This window comes from Podospora pseudoanserina, chromosome 1, assembly GCF_035222485.1.
Source record: "Podospora pseudoanserina strain CBS 124.78 chromosome 1, whole genome shotgun sequence".
Lineage (NCBI taxonomy): Eukaryota > Fungi > Ascomycota > Sordariomycetes > Sordariales > Podosporaceae > Podospora > Podospora pseudoanserina.
In genome coordinates, this window is record NC_085920.1 from 2,021,066 (window position 1) to 2,041,920 (window position 20,855).

The window sequence follows — 20,855 nt, forward strand, 5'->3', positions numbered from 1 at the left end:
GGGGGGGATGGCATTATATGGAGAGATGGAGGAAGATAATAGGGATAAGGGTAGATTTTGGGCCACATGTTATGGTTTTATCATGCGTTATTTGTTGGGACATGTATCATGGCGTTTCTCATGCATTACTTGCTTTCTTGTAGGCGTACAATGAAACAATCGGAGCGTATCTTTGGCAGGAAGATGCATATCATCTGTTTTTTTCATCTCTTTCTGCTATATAGGTGTATCCCCAGCGTGCTTTCAAGAGGTATATTCCCAGGCCCTGCCCCATGAGCACCTACACTTAAAGGATGGAAATGACCCCGAGGCGACACACCGTTCTTTGTGGCAAGAATGAAGTTGTTCTAGAACCTACTTGCCCGTAGTAGATCTCAAATGCGGTATTGGAGGAAATACGATGAATAAGGTTGTGGCAATGTTCGCTCGGTGAGATTGCCTAGAAGGTCATAGGTCCATAAAAGTCATCCTTGAGCAGACCGGCAAAGGTGGCCGATTAGCCGCGCGTTCGAGGAGCATGGGACAGTCGTTGACTGGGTTGGTGAGTACGAGCAGAGCGGGAAGTGGAAGCTGACAAAGCCAACTGAGGTCTGAAAGATCTCGGTGAATCTGTTGTGCAACAACAGGGGAAGAATCAGATTCAAGAGCCTCAGGAAACCGATATACGATGAAAAGGCTGCCGAAGGAAGTTGTTGGGCGCTGTTGGTTTGGTGTGTATCGACCAATTGATGTTGAATCTGGAGAGAAAACAGATGAATCCGCTTGGTTTATAGAAAGAAACTCACTGTGGTATTTGTGAGACTGAGATCGAATGCAAACGAGGTTCTAGGTACAAAGTTGTGAAATTATTGCTGACGCCGTCTGCCAACTAACCCCAGATCCGAGTAATCCGGCTTGCGGAGACTTGCCCAAAGCTACCACAGTCCGCCCTACCACCATGAGCTGCCAGCTTCGACTCCAACCACCCGCTGGTTGATCGCTAATCTAACTGGTGAGTACCTTAATCCCGAATTACTTGCATTAGCTGACTGTTACCAGATATCCTCCAGGGCTGCAGATCGCTGGTCGCTTGTCATGGGTTCCCGAGTGCTGGGTTTTAGCGGAAATCCGAGCAGAACCATACACCACGACGTATTCGCAAGCTCAGTTGCGATATGGATGAATCGAGGGAGCCACATGGGGCCGGTGATGGTTCAGCTGGCCAACTTGCTCTTATCGGTCATCGATATGCCCCGAAATGAACGCAGCTGCGGGAGGCATAAGGGCACCACTGGTCGAGCTGGGGGCTGGGAGGCGGTCAACTGATGCCGCTTCGCAGATGGCTTACACCAACTAGCTGCGCCTCGAGGGTCAGGATGACGGGAGGGTTGGGACAAGATATTAAAGAGTATGGTGTTCGGTCAGGGGTATGGATGGCTGTATAAAGGGCTGCCGTTGTCAAGTATCAAGGACGATACAGACAGAGCAGTCTTGACAGAATACATCACAAGAAAGCACAACATTAACTTCAGCAGAAAACATGAGCACTACAGGCAACATTGCGATTACTGGGATTCCTACCACGGCCGGTCCAGATGGTAACACGATCCAACCATGCCGACATGCTGGGGCCGAGTTTGACACAGGCTGACATTGAACAGGATCGTTCCCCCTTCGCCGAGAGCTCCGGGACCTCCAGCGCAACTATCCTGACCACTTCAACCTCCTCGTCCTTGCGCTGAAGGACTTCCAAGCCCTCAACGACTCAGTCCAGACATCCTACTACCAGATCGCTGGTATCCATGGTCTGCCCTACAAGCCTTGGAACAACGTCGGCAGCAACAGTGACTGGCAGTCGACAAGCGGGTTCGGGGGGTACTGCACCCATTCCTCGATTCTCTTCTTGACATGGCACCGTCCGTACCTTGCTCTCTTCGAGCAGGCTCTGTACAACTCCATCCAGAAGATTGCCAACCAGTTTCCTCAAGGCCCCCTCCGAACCAAGTATGTCGAGGCGGCCAAGACATTCCGCATGCCTTACTTCGACTGGGCTAGCCAGCCACCTTCTGGGTCTTCAGCTTTCCCCAGTGCTTTTACGGCCCCGAGCCTCCAAGTGGTTGATGTGGATGGCAAGACCAAGTCCACTGCCAACCCGATCTACCGCTTCGTGTTCCACCCGGTGAACCCCTCGCCGGGCGACTTTCCTAGACAGGTATGGACCTTCTTACTCAAAGGTAGGATATTGAGATGGCTGACAACCTGATTCCAGTGGAGCCGGTTTCCAACAACTGTCCGCTACCCCAACCCGAGAACTGGGCAGTCTCAGGATAACCGCGTGGCACCCATCCTGGCCAACGAGCTGGCTTCTCTTCGCACCAACGTCAGCCTTCTTCTGCTGTCTTACACTAACTTTGACGCCTTCAGCTTCAACAGATGGGACCCGAACATGACCCCTGGCGAGTTCGGCAGTCTTGAGGACGTACATAACGAGATCCACGATCGAACTGGAGGAGGCGGGCACATGTCTTCTTTGGATGTGTCATCGTTTGATCCCCTGTTCTGGTTCCATCATACGTAGGTCTTCGTATCAAGGTGTGTACAACAGCCTTTGCTAACTACGAGGCAGCAACGTCGACCGTCTCTGGGCCATCTGGCAAGACCTCAACCCCGACAACTTCTTGACCCCCCGTCCAGCCCCTTACTCGACCTTTAACTCGACGGAAGGCGAGTCCCAGACCAAGGACACTCCCCTGACCCCCTTCTGGGACAAGTCAGCTACCAAGTTCTGGACCTCAGAGGAGATCAAGGATACCACGACCACCTTCGGCTACGCCTACCCCGAGACTCAAGAGTGGAAGTATAGGACCGGCTCCGAGTACCAAGCCTCCATCCGACAGGCAGTCACAACCCTCTACGGCACCAACGTCTTTGCCAATTTCGCCGCTGCCAACGTCCAGGCCAGAGCCACCGAGCACACAGAGCTGATCAAGAGCCTGTCCCTCGCCGCTCCTCCCCCTTCGGCTCCTATCACAGCAGAGAAACCCCTCCTCATCACCCAAGAGATGAAGGCCAGCCCCATCCCCGAACATCTCCAACACCTCGCCCCGAACAACAAGTACCCCGAATGGGTGGTCAACATCCGCGCCCAGAAACACGGCCTCCACGGTGCCTTCCGCGTCATCGTCTTCCTCGGCCCCATTGACGAGTCCGACCCTGACTCTTGGCAGACAGAGTTCAACACTGTCGGCCGTGTCTCTGTCCTTGGGCGCTCCACTCAAGGACCGACAACCACCAAGTGCGCTAAGTGCATCACTGATGCGGCAGATGAGCTGATGATCTCTGGGACGGTGCCTTTGACCTCGGCCCTGTTGCAGGATATTGTCAATGAGAATACTGGCTTGCAGAGCCTGCAGGCAGAGGAAGTGGTGCCGTATTTGAAGAAGGAGCTCAAGTGGAAGGTGACGATGTTTGAGACTGGGGCGGAGAAGGATTGTGGGGAGGTTCCGGGGTTGAGGGTGAGTGTCACTAGCACCGAGGTTACTATTGGGGAGGATGGACTGCCGGATTATTCGGGGGTGTATACCGTGTATCCGGAGATCACGGATGGAAAGCCGGGTGGTATGAGAGACGGTGAGCACATCTAAGGGGACGAGAAAGCACATGTAGGAGATGGGAACGCAGGATGGAAATGAACACAATAGCACAAGAAACTGGGTATCAAAATTTCAGCCAACGTAGCAAATAACGAAATAACGAAGACCATGCTTTTATCGCCCAAACGCCGTTCCAAAATGCCCAACCGAAACCGTGCCAAAACAACAAGTCGCCCATCATCTAGAAAGCAATCCGACGTTTCCGCCCCGTGTACTTGCTCGTAGCCTTGACAACCTTTCCCTTCCTCTCCATCTGTTCCTTCTTCTTGATAATCCACTGCTTGCTACCCTTCTTGATCTCCCCCTTCCCAGACGACCTGCCCTGCCTCCGGTTATCCACCACATCCACCCCCTCCATATTCTCAACCACACCGGTAATATCCCCGCTCTTGGTATTGGCCACCGCGCTCTGACCCGCCGTCAAGACCAAGTAAACCTTTACATTCTTCGTATCAGGATCATCCTCAAGCATACCCGCCCCAAAACCAGCCTTGACCGCAGCAGAAGTGATCATCTGCTTCTGGACATCGTTCTTTGGATAAAACTGACACACCGCCCTCCCACCCCGCTTCAAGCTCTGATACAACCCCCCGAAAAACCTCGCCAACCTCTGCTGGGGAGAGGTCTCGCTGCTCTCGGCGTTGCAAAGCCACTGGATGGCGCTGATGCTAATCGCTGCGTCGAAGGTGCCGGCGCGGAAGGGAACGCCCTGGCCGATGTCGGCGAGAAACAAGTCGCCTTCTACGTCGCGCTGCAGGGCGACGTCGAGCATGGAAGGGGAGATGTCCATGCCGATCCAGACGTGAGGTCCGCCTTCCTCGGGGGGGATGTCGGAGAGGATCTCGCCTGAGAGGCCGGAGCCGCAGCCGACGTCGAGGATGAGGGAGGGGGTTTTGAGGTCGAGGAGCTCGAGGGCGCGGCGGGTCATGGAGGCTTGGATGTTCTGGATGCGGGAGGAGGTGGTGTACTTGCGGGCTTCGACGTCGTCGTAGTGGACGTCTGCGAGGAGGGTGTCTTCGGGGCGGGACATGGTGGGTGGTTGGGGGTTAGGTATTTACTAGGTAAAGCGCAGTTGTAGATAGTCACAATTCGCGATGCGCTCGAGAGGCTGTGGAGGGGGTCGCTGGTTAAGTTGGACTGTGGACTTGGGTCGCAAGCTTTGGCTGGGGAGCTTGGGAAATTCTACGATAAGGATTTTTTGGAAAGATTATGGTGGGGCGGGTAGGTGGTCTGCAGGGTTCTCGGTGCGCTGGGCGACAAAATGAATTGCGCCTCGAAGCATATATCCACAGCTCGAGTGAACAATAAGAATGATATATGTTAAATGAGTAGCTGCTTTTACATTAGTTACTCCTATTACAACATCAGAAGCATACCTATACAAGTGCTCCAACTAGTTGCAGTTGCGAACTTCAAGATCTTGCCGTTATCTAATCGGGATCAACAATGTACCGAATCCCGGTAGTTGACTGCTTATAGTGGAGATGCTGCTACACTAAAAAACAGGGCATGGTCCGTCGCCCAAAATGCGGGAACGCGCCAAGCTTTCAATTAACACGCGTTCGCTTTCAGGGGGCAGCTGCCGTTGACGTCGTTGAACACCTATGCTGGATTGTGGTTGCCCATACAAACCCGGCCTATGTGCCTAATAGAAGAACCCAGTACCGATTGAAGTGTACTGCTGAGACTTGTATTCTCCGACAAGCACTCTCGAAGAATCTGTCCCTTTTTCGAGACGCCTTGAAGCTGTCTTCAAGAGGTCTTCTTGTTTCCCCAATACTACCTCATCTGCGCCGACAACACCCTTTTTGCTTCTCAACGGCCTTTTCCTCTCTCGATAACCCTACCTTTCGCTTCAAGAGACCTCGAATAGCTGCTCAACATGTGGATCTTGCCGTTGGTCGGATACCTCGGGTCGATCGTGGGCTTTGGCTTCATGACCCTGGCCATAGGTATGCTCCCTTGCATGCGTTCAAACTATCTTGAGAGGGCCATATGGTCGCTTCATATACCTTTGTCTTTTCTCCATATCACTCTGAAGATAGTCTGGATACCGCCCACTTTCTTTCCGATGTCTGCTGGTGACTGTCGAATGCGTCTCGCGATCGTTCGAATGGCTTTAAAACGGACCCAATACACCTTCACTTTCGCTGACGTGCTTCCAATATAGCCTCCGGCCTCTACTACCTCTCTGAACTCGTCGAAGAGCACACCGTCATCGCGAAGCGCTTCCTCTCCAAGCTCATTTACTCGATCATGGCCCTCCAGCTTCTCCTCTGCGTCGTCGACCGCTTCCCCTTCTTCCTCACCGTTCTCGGCATCTTCTCGCACTTTATCTACTTAGGCAACATGCGGCGCTTCCCCTTTGTGAAACTCACCGACCCCTTGTTCCTCGCCTCGTGCGGTGAGTTGCCCCCGTCCCGACCCAAGTACCTACCGATAAAGCGTAAACTAACCCCTCTCTCTGTCCAACAGCCCTCGTTTTAATCAACCACTACGTCTGGTTCAAACACTTCTCCCACCACCAAGAACGCGCCTACCAAAACGTCTCCTATTACGACACTCCTGACGACATCCCCACCTTCACCGAGATCGCCTCATACTTTGGGCTCTGCGTCTGGCTCGTTCCCTTCGCATTGTTTGTTTCCCTCTCAGCAAGCGACAACGTCCTCCCCACCATGGGAAGCGGGAGCAGCGGTGACTTCTCCTCGTCGTCTACATCAAACGGCAGCAAAAAGAGAGGACAGGGCATGTTCAAAGCGCTGGTGGATGGAGTCCTAAATACAATGGCCGAGTTGGGCAACATGACGGGGTTGAAGAAGCTGGAGGATAGGCTCTAGGAGCGCCTCGCAAGAAACACAGTTGAATCAAGAAAAGGATTGGAGAATGAGCAAAGGCCGAATGAGCCGGATCTGGGAAACGCCGCGGTGGAGTTTGTGGCTACGCGTGACTGGAAGAAACGGCTTCGCGGCAGAATTCAAGGCTTGCGATCGCAGCCGGACGAGCAAGGGCCTTGGCGCGTGAGCGAGCAAGTTCGCTTGTGGGCGGTGCTGGCCGGGCAAGATTGGGCGTGAGAGCACGCGACGGGGGTGGGGGGGCTATGGCGAGCATACGTTTTGGAAAGGGAGGAGACGAGAGTAAGTGGGCTTTTTGTTCCGTGCTCCAACGCTGGAGATAGTATGGAAGTTGTGTTTGGCTAACGGAGGAATTTAGGAATGGCCTTGCTATGACCGGTTGTCCCCCGGGATCTAGTTGATCCCATACATCTATAGAGCCAAAGCCGAGCTGTCGAAGCCGGGCCTGCTGAAAGAACTGGGTCTGTCTCGATGTTTGACCGCAGTATTGTTCTCCTCTTTGTGATAGTGTTGTTGACGTTGCTTGTTTCACTTGTTCGTCTGCTGTCCGGTAATTTATATCCTCCCCCGCTGCCAACTTGACATGAGAGCCAGCTCCCTATTGCTATCTATCTACCTACTTACAATGCGCCTTCGCACAATCGGCCCAGTACTTCCTCTGCAGCCCGTCAAAATCGATCTCTATGCCCGCAACCTCCACTCTCGGCAGCTCAGCGAACCTTGTCTTGCCGTCCTTCTCGATTTCCATGATAAGATCCCTTTGTGCGTCGAGGTCTCTCTGGAGCTGGTCTAACTTGGAGGGATCGATGCAAGTGCAATCTTCTCCATTAAGAACATGCGTACAGACCGCTTCTCTCTGTTTGCCATTTTCTGAAGAGCTAGGGCCGATGAGCTCTAAGCTAAGGAGAGTGTTGGGTCCGGGGTAGTTGCTCAAGAGGTGAGGAGTTGGAGGAGCAGGGTTGACCCGAACGTCGCCTGGTTCGGTGGTCATTCCATCTGAAGGATCATCGTACAGTTCGCCTGGGTCCTCTTCCAAGTCCTCTTCAACGACCTCCAGGGCCGTGACCCCCCTTTCTTGGTTCGTCGACCGGATGCTCTCTGCATCAGTCCAGTTCCAGTTCGAATTCGCCCTTTCTGAGCCACCCCACCGACTACTACTGCCATCGGGGGGGTCGTCCGTGCCCCATTCATGCATGGGTCTTATCCATGATCGACGAGAGATGGTTGTTTGGGACCTGTTCGATTGGGTTCTGATCTCGTCGTCCTCCGCGGCCGTGGTGAAGATCTCTGTCCACCCATCTCCAGACACAGAGGATGCAGTAAAGGACTCGTCGTCGGTATCCGGGAATGCGGATGGTGAAAGCAAGGCTTGGCTGAGGGCTTGGTCTAGGTCAGGTCCAGATCGAGGTGCCGCGTCGGATGAACGCATAACGTCGTCGAGAAGGACAAGGGTGCCTTCGAACTGAGCCGCTGCTCGAATGGCTCCCTGTGAGGGGTCATGGGTATCTAATGATGGCTCCATCACGTGTTTGCAGCATAGAGGCGATGCGATTCTGGGTTGCGTGTGAGGCGCGGGAGTGGTCGCGGTAGCGCCTCAGGAGTACCAGTCGTGCCATCTTATACTCCCACCTCTTCAGTGTCGGCCGGCCATGTAATTGTGCCCCAAGGTGCCCGACTTTCAGCCCACGACACTTCCATTCCCCGCAACTCTACGTGGCTCATCCCTTCTGACCGACGGAAAATGGCAGTGGGGTACAACAGTCAACTCTTTGCTTCCGTTTGTGGTAGGGAAAACAGATACCCGGACTCAAGTCTGGGTAGATGGATTTGCTCCGGCTCGGTTTGCCCTTGATACTCCAGGCGTGCCCGTGTTACGAAGCCAGTGGACGTGCGCTGTTGTCATGGACGCTTTGCAGATTTGCAGGGCGAGCGAGTGCCTTTTTCTCGCCTGCTGTACCACCCCCACCGGGTCTTTTCCTGTCCTCTGACATTTTGACAGAGCTGTCTATTCCCTCTTTCTACTCTATTCTGAGGCTCTACATGGGTTGGGGGAACTCTTTTCCATCGATTGCACATCGGATAGGAGCCATCTAGACGATCCCGAGCAATGCACGCTTGTCTACACGTCCGAAAGCAGCGCCCCCATGACCCGCATCCGCCGTCCTTTGACTTATTCGCCAGCGTGGTCCCTACCGACCACGCATCATTACTGCCCGGTCTAGACCTGCTGTCCCCTTGGAACCCCTTACTCAGACGCACCCATTACTAAGACACCCCACGCTCGACGTCAAATCCGGACAGTCAAGCAACGTCCCACAACACACCGCGGAACGCACAGCAACCGCGGGATCTCAGGCGTCACCAACAGAAAAGGAAACGGAAATGATGATAAAGCAGTTAGTTCTACCCTTCAACACCAAAAGAAAGAGATGAGTGACAAAAGGACCCTGGCCCGTACCACTCCCATGTCTCCCCATCCTCCCCCCCTTCCCTCCCTCGGACATCTTTCCCTTCCCTTTCCTTAACAAGAAAGAATTCCATTACCTCTTCGCACCGCATAAAAGCAGTATCATCAAACACCCCAACGTCGATCCCGACCTTGATCACATCTTCGGGTCGGTTATCTCCCCTCTCCTCCGTCCTCCTCCGCATCTCGGCCTGACAGGTACCACGTGCTACCAAAACCCCCATATCAGTTTGTGCTATGTGTGTTTCCCCCTCTCTTGTTCACACAAACTAGCGATTTTGCAACACCGTGCACAGCAGGAGGAGGGAGGGCACGAAATGGAACCGGCTATCAGAGCTTTACATCGGCCATCGGCCAGATGGATTATGGGGGGTTCGTCCTCGTGACAGACTGACGGGATGGTGGTGTCAGTGACCGTGCGGACTCGGAAGAGTCAGCGTGTTGTGTGGGACCCAAGGGGCTGGTTGTTTTCGCGATGGAGTCGCTCTGGCTGTTGTAGATATCTGGGCATTCATTCACCAGAACGACATCATACTTCGGCTGCAGAGTCGTCGGTATCAGAGAAAAAGAGAGGAGTGGATGGAGAAACGTAGAGATATCTGATAGATACTACCGAAGGGACAGAAGTGCCCTCGGGCTGACTGTCAAAAAAGCGCTCATATTGCGGGAGTTTGGGCGAAGGTTGTGTGACAAACATGTTGAAGCTCGAAGTAGACACCAAGGTCACAAAAATGGCCGGACGCCAAATTGCCAAAACTGCAGTAAAGGGGATACCAAAAACAATCATCATGTCCCGAAAGGGGTGAGAGAAATTACAAAAGTTGATGCCCACAGCCAGAATCGAACTGACGACCTCATCATTACTAGTGATGCGCTCTACCACTGAGCCATGCGGGCTGAGCTGACACGTTGAACACATTATCGGCAATACCCTTTAACAAACGAGTGCCGCTGAAAGCAACGGACCAAGAGATTCCTTCCTTCCTGATCCTCTCCCTCTTCAAAAGAGCATCCACGAATGGGGATGGTGTCGAGCCATTAGCATTGTCTCTCAAAGCCAAGAACTATATCAGGCAGAAAGCGGGGCCTGTTGTCTCCCTCTACCCACCTACCTACCAAGAAATCGACACCCCTTTGTCCAAGCAATCATGTCACCAGCAAACAATAACAATTGCCAGCGGTCGTGATATATGAGCTATCAGAAAAGCATGGTACTTTGGCAAAAAAGAAAGATAAAAATAAAAACCCTCTCTTGTATTAGGACCCGACGCTCTGGATGTGACAGAATGCTCCGGCGTCAACCGACGACGACGGATGATGGAGGCACGTCGATCTCGATGAAGCTGGCAACATGTGGCCAAAATGATTTTACCTTGCCACCCGGGATGAACGATGCAACAAGAAACACACTTTGACCACATGTCTGACCGGCTTGTGGAAGTGAGTTGTGAGATTGTATGTTGTGGCCGAAGTCGGCTTGAGGATGGCGTCTAACTCTTGGGCATGAACGGTTGGGGATTAAATCGCAGGGCTTTCTTGGTTGACCGAAAGGATAATGCTGACTAGGTAGGTAGGTGCCTTACATACACCGCTTCAAGTTCACGAGTACACGGGAGCATGAGGTTTATGAGCATCAGCCCATCTTGTCCGTTGCTTCATCGCCCACGAGCAAAAGTTTGGGGCTTGGATTATCTCATAAAACACAACAGTCAAACCCAGTAAGCAAGCCGAGCTTAATATCATACATTCATCAATGATGCTGATGGTGAGCTACTCCAAAGACACGAACAGTGATGAAACGCAGAGCGCCTGGCAAAACCACAGTACGTGGTCGGGTCATGAGGACGAAGCATCCGAGCAGACCTGGCAGAATCATTCAGGTCTCATACGTAACAGAAGACTGCATGGTGTAGGTACACACTGACGAGCTGTCTAACCCGCCTCATCATCCGTCACAAAGTTCCCATCCCCTTGGTATACATCATTCAACATTCCCCAAACTCCACCCATCCTCACGCCGAAATTAACAACCTGTCCTGGGTATAGTAAAACAAACTCATGACGCCCCGCTCACACTACCGTCATCCGCCATCAGAATAAGACATGACAAACATACAGGCCGGCCTGTAGAAAAAGTGAGAACCCCGGGGATGAGCCAGCAGGTGGTGTGCCCGCCTTCACCTTGTCGATCGACAAGGCCATCCTCGTCATTACTCGAAAAGGCTCGTCCACCCATCCGCGCGTGGTCGCTGGCCACCTACCCTCGCCCTATCATAAAGAACCTCCTCTAATAACCCTGACCTGCCCCTGCCCAGCCCTCGGACTCCCCGGCCCCCCCAAAGGTGGCACCAAATACTCCGACGGTCTTCGACTCCCATACTCTGACGGCCGTCTACTCCCACCCCCACCATCAAACCCACCCGCCACACTCCCATGCCGTTCCCTAAACACCCTCTCCGGCGGCACCAACACATCATCCCCATCGTCCCCTTCCTCGTGACTAACCCTCCCTCTCCCATTCTGGTGCCAAGCCATCTTAAAGCCTTCCACCCCTTCCCTATCCACCACCGCCCCCCCTTCCTGTTGTTCCTCCTGCCACCGTCCCGGTATCCTCACCCCAGACCTGATCCACAAAGTCTTAAACTCCTCCGCCAACACAGCCCAGCTAGTCGCCGCAAAAATAACGGCATTCCACAACCCTTGAAGCGGCAACACGACGGCGGAAGCAAGATTGAGCGAGTAGCTCGTCGTAGCTGGGTACATGAGAGCGTAAACGCGGTTGATACTGCTCGGCGTCCACGTCACGAGCACTGAGATTGCAAAAACAAACGAGGTCCGGAGATAGGCCAGCTTGATCGGGTCCAGGTTGACAAGCTTGTACCGAAACTTCTTCCACGCCTGACCGACGTGATCAAACCTGGTCTTCAACCAATTTTGCCTGTTGACATTCGCGACAGAGGCGGACCGGCATCTTGGGGCAGAGGAAACGCTCGAGATAGTCTTGAACGGGTTCGAGTGCTGGGTTCGAGAGCACGAGTGCGAGGTGGGGGATCTCCCAAAGTCGTCGGAGTCGAGGGACTCGGCGGGCGATACCCACGGGTGGAGGGTGGCGGCTGGTGGCTGAGGGGCGGTGGCCATGGCATGGCGGTGGGCGGGCGGTAGGACAGGTGTGATGCTTGACGCGCCGGTGGGTGTCGAGGGCGGGGTCGCTTCGTGCTGCTGGTCGTGAGTGCCATCCGTCAAGGTCGAGGCGTGCGAGGAGCACTCTGCCGCTTCGGCTGTCACTTGGACCTCGGTCGTCACGGTGCCATAGCATGCGCCTCTTCTGTCGTCGAGTTGGGGTTCCTAGCGCGGTTGTTCATGTCAGCATGTCAAACACCCACGGGGCTAAAACGAAGCAGAGGAAAGAGAAAGAGAAGGGGGGAAACATTTGGAAATGACGTAGTAGGGTGTGACAAACATCTCGCCCCGCGAGACGAGAGCGCAAGAACAGAAAGAATGATAAAGGGAAAAAAAAAAGGGGCACCTTTTCCGCTGATCCTCTGAGGTCGGTGCCGGAGGCGTCCTTGGCCTGGTTGCTCAGTGTGAGGTTCCTCAACTGGTTACGCTGGTGAAACACATGGTAGCCGACTGCCACGTAGATGAGAGCAGACAGCGCGATGCAAGTCCAGATTGGTAGGTAGTAGAGAAAGATGCGCAGCTGATTGTACGCGTCGGCAATCCAGCACCACAGCTAAAAGCAAGTGTCAGCATCTTTGTATCATGAAAGTGGGAACCGAGGCCGCCATTGGAGCCGAAGTCGTGGTGTCGGTGTCGAGCTGAATGTGACGAGACCCTCGGTAGGTACGAGAGAGGTGTTGCGAGATGGGATGGAAAAGAGGACGTACTGTTGCGTTCCCGTACATGTGCACATCGCCAGGCCGATGGAATAACATGACAACTGCCGGGACGGCGGGAACACCGAAGCAAACGACACAGTACATCCAGAGATGTCTGTGAAAGTTGTTCGGGTTGTATGCCATGAAAAAAACCATGTACACATTGACAGCCATGGCAAGCGACCACCAAGGATCCGACTGCATGAACCTGGAGCTCCTATCAGCATCTCGATAAAGTCCAAAAGACAAAGGAAAACTTACATCTCCAGCAAAAACGCTTGAACTTTACATAGCCCAGAGTCATCCCCGGCGACTATTCCAGCATAGCCGATCAAGCAGGCGATGCTGGCCCCAACGTTCGCAATGGAAGCAAAGAGGATAAAAGTGTTGGGTACCGTCCGAACCCGCTTAAACATCCAGTAAGCCCAAAAGATGAAGGAAACCCCCACCAGGCTCAGGGAGGCCCCAAACCGTTCCACATGCTGGATGGTGTCTCGTTCTGTCGATGTCAAATTCATGTAGCCGCTTTGTCCAGGGACAATCTTGAGAGCGGCCATAGCGAGAAAGAAGGAGGGAGACCAAGTGCTGGTCATGAACAGGGATATATTAAATCTCAGACTTTTTTGTTGACAAAAGCGGAAGCTGGTGTGGGAGGTGTGCTTGGTCGGTGGCCGGCGGGGGAAGGGGGGGGGGGAAGGGAGTGGGGAGCAGCAGTCGCGTGGGTGTGTGGGTGTGGGTGTGTGAGCGAGCGAATGGGTTCGGAATTCAGGTCAGGTCAGTATTCGACGTGGCTGCGCTAGAAGGTAGAAGGTGCATGGGTGAGTGTCAATCCGCAAGATTGGGTGCTCAGAAATTGAAGCTCGCTGGTTTGCTGGCGGGGTGTATAGGTCGATAGATGGCCCAGCTGTGTCTCTTGCGGCTTGCTTAAGCTGGAGCAACTACCTTACCTGCAGCAATACAACCCCTGATCTGAACCTCTACAGGATCTGACGATGGCTGACCTTGTCCTCTCCACTTTCAGCTAGGTAGCTATTTGGTTTCTGCTGGTATTCTGGTGTGATATCGCCAGCCTCGATGTTTGTTTCCGTGTTGGCATGCAGCAGCAGGTGCCTCGCTGTCAGTAGCAGGCCTGGATGGTTACCAGGTACCTGACCCCAGATATCGGGATGAAGCCAAGATGGGAGGAGGCTTGAAAGCCAAGGCGCGGAAGTGACTGAAATGATGTGCCGGGGAGAGACGGTTTGTCTGGGGAAGATGCGGCATGAGACAGCTGAAGAACGGCCGCCACAACGAGTGGTGGAAACAAATCTCGAGGGGGGTGGAAGGCGACCAGCGACACGTCCAAAACGTGCGGGTGCGTGTCTGGTTTTGGTAGGTGCGGATTCTCGAATCGAGTAGAGAGGGAGGGGATCTTTGCCAACACGAAAAAGGGGGCTGATTGTGCTGCTTCTTGGGTCCTGCATCCAGATGCAGTACCTGCACGCCACCTAATTCCGCCAGCAAACCTGCCCCTGATTGGAGATGCCGTGATTTGTCTCCCTGGGTGTGTGGTATTCAGGACATGTGAGGCCTGCATGCACTGTGATATTCAAGCCAGAATGGCGGCGACAGTATCAACTCCGTATGCGTTCTGCCGCATGGGCTAGACACGATCCACCAAGGCTAAACAAGAATAAGGCACACAATGCCTTCCAGTCTGGCAATGCCAAGGCGGGATTTCGAATTGTTGTTTCTCCTCAGATACACTTGGTTTGAGCTCTTGTTCGAGGCCGCTCATGGACGATGTCTGAGCTCACTTTTCCTCCCCCTCAGAGTGGGAGTGGGACTTTTGCTCCAAATTGCTCGTGTGACTCGATACCGTGCCATTGCTCTGTGTGATTGGATGTTCCAGCGGAAATCGACAGGACCACAGCATGTGTTCCGGCCGGCCCTCTGTGCTGGGTGCCTCAGCTTGTAAATTGCTTTTAGACCTCTCTGTTCCATCAAGAAACCGAACTTCACCTCAGTCCTCCAGTCATTTGACGTACCTTAGCGGCTAAGTGGTATGTGGGCGTCATGTAGGTTCCAATTATGTATGCATGTTTGATACAACGCAAGTGAGTGTTCGTATGGGGATGAAGTGGGAAGTAGTAAGAGGAGTTTTGAAGGTTCATCATCAGTGAGTGAGTGGTATGCGAGTACCAACCTATGGATAAGGCCAATGAGGCGGCAACAATGATAGTAGCCAATCACACCAAAGCCAATAGCAGGAAAGATGGCGGTTAGCTATCCGAAAGCCGTTACAGAGAAGCAAACATTCGTCAACCGTTTGCTGGGGGTGGGGGCCTTTCTGGGCGTTCTTGGCACTCATGGCGAAGGGGGCTTTTGACAACATGAAGCAAACATGAGATGAACAAACATGGCAGCACAATGAGCCAGGGGTGGATGAGCAAGCCACAAATTTGCCTCGATTGGAACTACTGCATTCTGGGACTAGACCTTCGGCCCGAGGGAAAAAGGAACAGACGTCATCCCGTTCTTCTCGTCCGAGTTTTGCCCAGTATCAACGCCATTGTTTCAAGAGACGAGATGGTGACCTTGACCTACCTACGACGAGCTTTCCATCTCCGAAAGAGGTACAAAGAACGTGGCAAGAACATTCTTCCGTTATCGCCGCGCAGATTTCTGAGTTTCGGGTTGAGGCCTAACTTCTGACCAAAAGTCCCATACTCTCAAGTCCTTACGGAAAGGACGAACCGGGGAGTCGGGCTGTGAGTGCCCCTGTATGGAGCAACCAGGCGGAGAAATTGAGATGAAATATGGATCTCTGTGCTGTCGCTCTCCGGTCAGAAAGGCCTGAGGCAAAATAAATGGACCTTGATGCAGTGTTGTGGAACTTGATTTCTGCGTGAAGCGATCGGACACCCGCGTTCGCACAGACAGGGGCAGCGCAAGCAACGGCCGTCGACCTGACTCCTTCGTCCCTCTTGGAGCGATGCTCTTCATCGATTGGGTGCCTCCTACTTTGGATGAAAACTCAGGCACTGCAACCAAGCAAGTTGATGTTCCGCATTTCACTTCTCGTTCGATGGCCATCTTTTGTCTTCGGTCGATCCAGCGTCTGAGGATCAAGGAAAAGAAGAGGCAGGGCAGGGTATTCGGGACAGACTGCATTTTCTATTGATTTATGTAGAGTGGGATCCCGGCTTGGCTGCCGTCGCCATGCGACACAGCGCATCGAGCTGGGCACAAGGCACAGGCATATCCTCGGCCTTCCGGTGAAGCGATGGTTCTGATGTTGTCTTGTTTCCCGTCCTTGTCCTTGACTGTTTCTTCTCAACCGTGAGAGTCACATTTCCGAGATGTCTTCCTGTCTTTTCTTCAGCTGCCATTGATCGTGACTCCATGTCGGAGAAGAAACACCGAGCCAGGGTAAAATTCTCCTGTCCGAGTCCAGCTCCATGGATCGGCAACAGAATTGGGACTGCTGTGTTCCGATGCAATTCCAACTCGGGAGTATCCCTGTAGTTTGCTGCCATTTTCCTAGAGTTGAAGACCAAAGTTTAGGGCTGTCGATTCGGTAGGTAGGCATCTTTCCCGCCTTGACTGGATGGATGCTTTGTTTGACCAACTTTGTCATCCTTGGAGAAGGCTTGCGACCAATGGTGATAGCTTTGCATTAGTCTCCAAAGTACCTGCATTAGTTGGGTTGTTAACTCGACCAGTCAGATGGGTGGTGGTGCTGTGCCCGAATCCGTTGACGGGCAGTGGGCTGACGTTGCTGCAAGCCTCGAGACAGGACTATAAGGCAAACATGCTATTTTGGAGGTAGAAAATGCTCGGAACCGTTGAAATCTCATCGCAACCGCTTGGCGCAAAGATAACTAACTTACCTTATGCGAGTTCACCTCTCATGTTCATCGCATGCCGCCCAAGAAGCCAGTATTTGAGGATTGTGCTCGTAAAATTCAGGACAGGAGCTGACAATCTTTCTAGGTATGTACAAAAGTATCAACGGGTGTAGGTGCCATCGATCGTGTAATCCTTCTGCGGGCCATTGACAGTGTACGCCAAATTCCAATCCACCAGGTTGACCGCCTTGAAGCGAAAGTCATACTTGACGTCGTAATAATCCTTGATACACATGTGTCCAGCCGTCGCCTTCCAGCTCTTTTCGTTATCGTCCTTTGGCACCGTAAATTCCACCTTGTGAAAGAGGTAATCGGCCCTCTTCTGATCATCCGTCTTCGCAAACCAGACACTGAGCTCGTCCTTGTTCTCGTTGTAGCGCCAAATGTAGCGACGAGTGGCTCGGAAGGTGAAGCCGCTGTCGGCCTCAAAGTCGCCTTCTTCGATGTACAGGTACTCCATGCCGATATCACCGCCTTCTTGGACAATCTTGTCGAATTCGGCTTCGCGACCATCTCTTGTGCCCTCCCGGAGCAAGAAACTGGCCGTACCGCTGAAATGACCGCTAGGGTGACTGGGAAGCTTGCTTGTGAGTTTCCTCTCCAGCTTCCACTCTCCCAGTAGAGACCGAAACACGGCCTTTGCGACAAATTTGCCAGATGATACACCTGCCCATACTGTTGCTTCGGTCTGCTTTAGAGATTTGGTGAATTCCGGCTGCTGAAACTCGTTAAGCCTCTTCGATGGATATCGCGCCGGAGTCAGAATGTTCATCTCGCTGCCAGCAGGGGGGAGTGCGGGCATAGCACCGAGATGGTCCACACGCTCCATTTCCAATGCTGTGGCAAATTCTTGCATGAGCCAGGCGTAGTCTCCCATGGGGAACTGAGATGCTCGTGGGTCGTCCCGAAGTGCGACCGTCCGTTGAATAGACTTGTCCTTGTCCAAAGCTTGTTTCAGGGCTTGGGTCAGAGCAACAGATCCTGATCCGCCGGCGTTCCAGAGAGTCGTGACAAATCGAGCTTGCATCTCCATCACACCCCAGTATTGAGATCGGTAGAATCCCACGAATCCAAGGTTGGAAATGCAAGGGTGATATGTGCCATGGAATGCCAACGCAACGGTGTTGTTCAGATCGTCTGGAGAAAGAGAAAGCGTCTCCAGTTCTTCCTGCGGTAAAAAGGAGATTGAGTCAGATGCTTTGAAGCCAGTCGCCAAAACCACTGCTACAATGTCGTCGACTTTGTCCCCTGTTGGCGAGATGATAGCCTCATGACCGGAAAGCTTGTCCAGTTTGCCCTGGGTCACAGTGATGAGGCCTGACCGAACGAACTCGTTGTAGTTGTCGCTGACTGCTATGAACTGTGGGTTGGCATGGTCCTTGTGGGTGAAGGCGAGTGCAGGGGAATAGATGGACTGGTCTGTTCCGAGAGCAGTTTCGTAAAGGGAACTGGTTCGAATTGCTGACTCCTCCGTAATGTGGCCTTGCGTATTCGTCAATGGGTGGGGACGGTTGGAGAGGTTATAGGACGCCAAGTCCAACGGCAGGAAGGGGGGTGCCGGTGAGCTTGCCTGATTAGTACACATGTATCAGTTTTGCTCTCCCAGTTCTCCAACAACATGGAATGAATAGGTACCTTTGGTGATAGAAACATTGGCATTACCCAGACCGGTTTTTGAATAATGTGATGGACAGAGTATTTCTCAGGGTTCGCTATTGGGCTTGCTCCAGGCGAGTTCGTGGCAGAAGACAAGTGTGTAGCAATGGTGCCGGCAATCTCGACGCCTGACATTTGGCCTCCGACAACAAGAATCTTGCCCCCTTTGGGATTACCTCCTCCAAGCAAATCCTTTAGATTTCGGTACTTGCTGCTATGGATGACGGGTACTTCGGGATGCTCAGGAATCACGTCGGACCCAGGGACTGCTGGCTTCCCAAAATAGCCCGAAGCAACGAGGAGATAATCGAAGGGACGTTCTCCCAGAGTCCCATCCTTTGAGCGAGTCCAAACACGCCAGGATCCAGAACGAGTTTTCTCGGTCCTCTCAACGTGAGTTTCTAGGCATAGCTCTGCCGCGAGGCAGTACGCTTTGTAGTACCGATCTAGATACTGGCCAACCTGCCACGCTTGCGGCAACTCAGGGGCATCTTCGGGCCAAGCGAGATCACTGAATTGGACGGTGTGTTTGCTCTGGTTGGCGACCATGAGAGGATGGATGAGGCCACCATTGTCGTCCTTCTGGGATGGCCAGAGACCCCCCAGTCGAGGTTGGGAGTCGACAATGGTGACCTCAAAAGTGCCCCTGGGCACGTCGTGGAGAAGAGACTTGGCGGCCACGAGACCCGAAGGCCCGGCCCCTGAAAAAATATTAGCATCAACATAAAGACTATAGTGTGGACAGTCCGGGTGACCAACCAACAATGCACACCGTCTTCGTCATGGCAGCGTTCAACTGCGCAAAAAGTCAGTAGGCCGGCGCGCCCGGGAACGATCAGACTCCTCCTCACTTCGGATAGCCGAAGCCAGGGTCGGGCCGCGAGTAAGCGGGTCCGAAGCAGGGCGGGCAGCCGCCAACTAAGGCGAAAAACAGTCACTATCTTCTAAAGATGATGGCTAAGGCTATAAAGGAAGATGGTTGTCTCGGGGCTTTTCGTTTGTTGGTTCATTTCACTCAGGTTTAGTCATAATCATTCTCACCAGATCAGATGGCTTCTCACCAACCAGTAAGCGAGACCCACCCCTTTGGCAGTTTTGATTGGTCTAGGCTTAGGTAGTGAGAGTATTACTCATCAACCCTCCAAGACAAATCTCATCTCACTCATCTCAACTCTCAGCTCATCGACTTCAAGCTCACACACCTCTCATCACTCTCACATATATCCCATCCACACGTCAAATTGGAAAATAACAAGACATGGGTTCAGACAACCTTGTGATCTTTGCGTCCGCAGACTCGGTGCTTGCATGGTGTAGGTGGCAGAGGGTGGTTGGAACCCATGTTTGTTATTTTTCAATTTGACGAGTGGATGGGATATTTTGCATTCTTTCGTCTTTTCGCCAGCAATGACAAGACGTCCGCCCCGGGGTTGCCGAAGAGTGGCGTCCAAAACGTGACTTGACATGAGGTCACATAAGGTTTGCTGCTACAAATCACAGGATTGCTGTTTGGCCTCCTGCAGAACGCCAGGAACGCCGAGGACGCCCTCACTGTCACCATCAGCAACCACCAAAAGCCCCACGGACAACAAACTCGAATCGTGACCGGCGCTCTGCATGCTTGGCTCTTTGTTTACCGGCATACATACACATGCTGCCGGTCGTTTGATGAAGACTAGAGCATGCAAAGAGGATGCGGCCACTGTGACACAACATCATGCCCCCGAGACGGCCACCGAAGGGCCCCACATCCGACAGCTGAAGTCCGACTCTCGGGAGCCCGAGTGGTGCCGTCGTGGAGCGGTGAGGGTGGTCTGCTACTTTTCGTGGAAATGCCTGCCTGCTTTTCTCCCTGCGCTTCCTGCGACTTCCTGGCCGCCCTATGCGTCTTTCCACCGGTCAAGTCGGCATGTCGCAGCTCAATCACCTGAATTTCTCCTAGCGGATGCAACCTGTCAAAACCTCCTTACCTCAGCTCTGCAACACTCACGACACCACGGCGCATATTCCGCTCCTGGAATGGAAGAAGCAAAGAGCGGATGGACACTGGGGGACTTACGGAGGCGCCTCCGATGGGCGCGGGGCGTGCCAAGCCAGATGTGTGGCTTGCAGAGAGCCGATTGGCGAATCCTCGGCCGTCTGGGCAAGAATTCGCAGAAGTAATTCCGAACATCTTCCCGTCTTGGCAGATGCTTACCAACCTTGGCATCGAGACGATCTGTCTCCTCTTTTGACCTCTGCCAAGTGTCTGTTATCAGACCCCCCCTGAAGAGCAGGCAGTCCATTCTAATTTCTCCATCTCAGCAGACACGTGGGCAAGGTCGCAGGGAGGCAGTCCTACCGGGCACTTGCCTCATGGCCATGTCTTTCGCCGGAAGCAAAGGCAGAGTCTCGCATTAGTCTGCCCATTGTTGCTCATCGACAATCTCCCGGCAAGCCCACGTCCACGAGGGGGGGTGCTGGTTGCGCTCTGATGG

At 53.3% G+C, this 20,855-nt stretch overlaps 9 protein-coding genes and 1 non-coding gene across 10 annotated transcripts; 5 read left to right on the top strand and 5 right to left on the bottom strand.

The window, feature by feature from the left end:
- The first annotated feature begins 29 nt into the window (after nucleotides 1-29).
- On the top strand, nucleotides 30-4,131 carry QC764_105740 (uncharacterized protein). The gene is made up of 4 exons (XM_062941815.1): nucleotides 30-1,577; nucleotides 1,641-2,191; nucleotides 2,249-2,553; nucleotides 2,606-4,131. The coding sequence occupies exons 1-4, from the start codon at nucleotides 1,520-1,522 to the stop codon at nucleotides 3,621-3,623; spliced, it is 1,932 nt and encodes a 643-aa protein (XP_062804711.1). The 5' UTR covers nucleotides 30-1,519; the 3' UTR covers nucleotides 3,624-4,131.
- Nucleotides 3,814-4,662, bottom strand: BUD23 (18S rRNA (guanine1575-N7)-methyltransferase; the record flags this gene model as incomplete). The annotated part of the gene is made up of 1 exon (XM_062941816.1): nucleotides 3,814-4,662. One exon carries the CDS (start codon nucleotides 4,660-4,662, stop codon nucleotides 3,814-3,816), a length of 849 nt encoding a protein of 282 aa, XP_062804712.1.
- Nucleotides 4,663-5,165: 503 nt separating this feature from the next.
- Nucleotides 5,166-6,472, top strand: SVP26 (erv26 superfamily protein; the record flags this gene model as incomplete). The annotated part of the gene is made up of 3 exons (XM_062941817.1): nucleotides 5,166-5,584; nucleotides 5,803-6,036; nucleotides 6,108-6,472. The coding sequence occupies exons 1-3, from the start codon at nucleotides 5,515-5,517 to the stop codon at nucleotides 6,470-6,472; spliced, it is 669 nt and encodes a 222-aa protein (XP_062804713.1). The 5' UTR covers nucleotides 5,166-5,514.
- A 260-nt stretch (nucleotides 6,473-6,732) lies between these two features.
- On the top strand, nucleotides 6,733-7,280 carry QC764_0007000 (uncharacterized protein; the record flags this gene model as incomplete). Its single annotated transcript, XM_062939808.1, has 2 exons — nucleotides 6,733-6,769; nucleotides 7,138-7,280. 2 exons carry the CDS (start codon nucleotides 6,733-6,735, stop codon nucleotides 7,278-7,280), a joined length of 180 nt encoding a protein of 59 aa, XP_062804714.1.
- Nucleotides 7,104-8,009, bottom strand: QC764_0007010 (uncharacterized protein; the record flags this gene model as incomplete). Its single annotated transcript, XM_062939809.1, has 1 exon — nucleotides 7,104-8,009. One exon carries the CDS (start codon nucleotides 8,007-8,009, stop codon nucleotides 7,104-7,106), a length of 906 nt encoding a protein of 301 aa, XP_062804715.1.
- A 622-nt stretch (nucleotides 8,010-8,631) lies between these two features.
- QC764_105767 (uncharacterized protein) lies at nucleotides 8,632-9,463 on the top strand (the record flags this gene model as incomplete). The annotated part of the gene is given in 3 exon segments (XM_062941818.1): nucleotides 8,632-8,703; nucleotides 8,710-8,883; nucleotides 9,021-9,463. Coding segments are annotated over 3 exon segments (375 nt in total). The 3' UTR covers nucleotides 9,150-9,463.
- A 316-nt stretch (nucleotides 9,464-9,779) lies between these two features.
- On the top strand, nucleotides 9,780-9,851 carry QC764_0007030. Its single transcript has one exon. It is a non-coding gene; the product is annotated as a tRNA-Thr (tRNA).
- Nucleotides 9,852-10,587: 736 nt separating this feature from the next.
- On the bottom strand, nucleotides 10,588-13,425 carry QC764_105770 (uncharacterized protein; the record flags this gene model as incomplete). The annotated part of the gene is made up of 4 exons (XM_062941819.1): nucleotides 10,588-12,299; nucleotides 12,481-12,687; nucleotides 12,842-13,040; nucleotides 13,094-13,425. 4 exons carry the CDS (start codon nucleotides 13,423-13,425, stop codon nucleotides 11,226-11,228), a joined length of 1,812 nt encoding a protein of 603 aa, XP_062804717.1. The 3' UTR covers nucleotides 10,588-11,225.
- Nucleotides 13,426-13,607: 182 nt separating this feature from the next.
- On the bottom strand, nucleotides 13,608-14,095 carry QC764_0007050 (uncharacterized protein; the record flags this gene model as incomplete). The annotated part of the gene is made up of 3 exons (XM_062939810.1): nucleotides 13,608-13,628; nucleotides 13,834-13,946; nucleotides 13,981-14,095. The coding sequence occupies 3 exons, from the start codon at nucleotides 14,093-14,095 to the stop codon at nucleotides 13,608-13,610; spliced, it is 249 nt and encodes an 82-aa protein (XP_062804718.1).
- A 2,556-nt stretch (nucleotides 14,096-16,651) lies between these two features.
- QC764_105780 (uncharacterized protein) lies at nucleotides 16,652-20,127 on the bottom strand. Its single transcript, XM_062941820.1, has 3 exons — nucleotides 19,138-20,127; nucleotides 18,358-19,079; nucleotides 16,652-18,292 (listed from the first exon to the last, which is right to left on the bottom strand). Exons 1-3 carry the CDS (start codon nucleotides 19,160-19,162, stop codon nucleotides 16,823-16,825), a joined length of 2,217 nt encoding a protein of 738 aa, XP_062804719.1. The 5' UTR covers nucleotides 19,163-20,127; the 3' UTR covers nucleotides 16,652-16,822.
- Nucleotides 20,128-20,855: the final 728 nt, after the last annotated feature.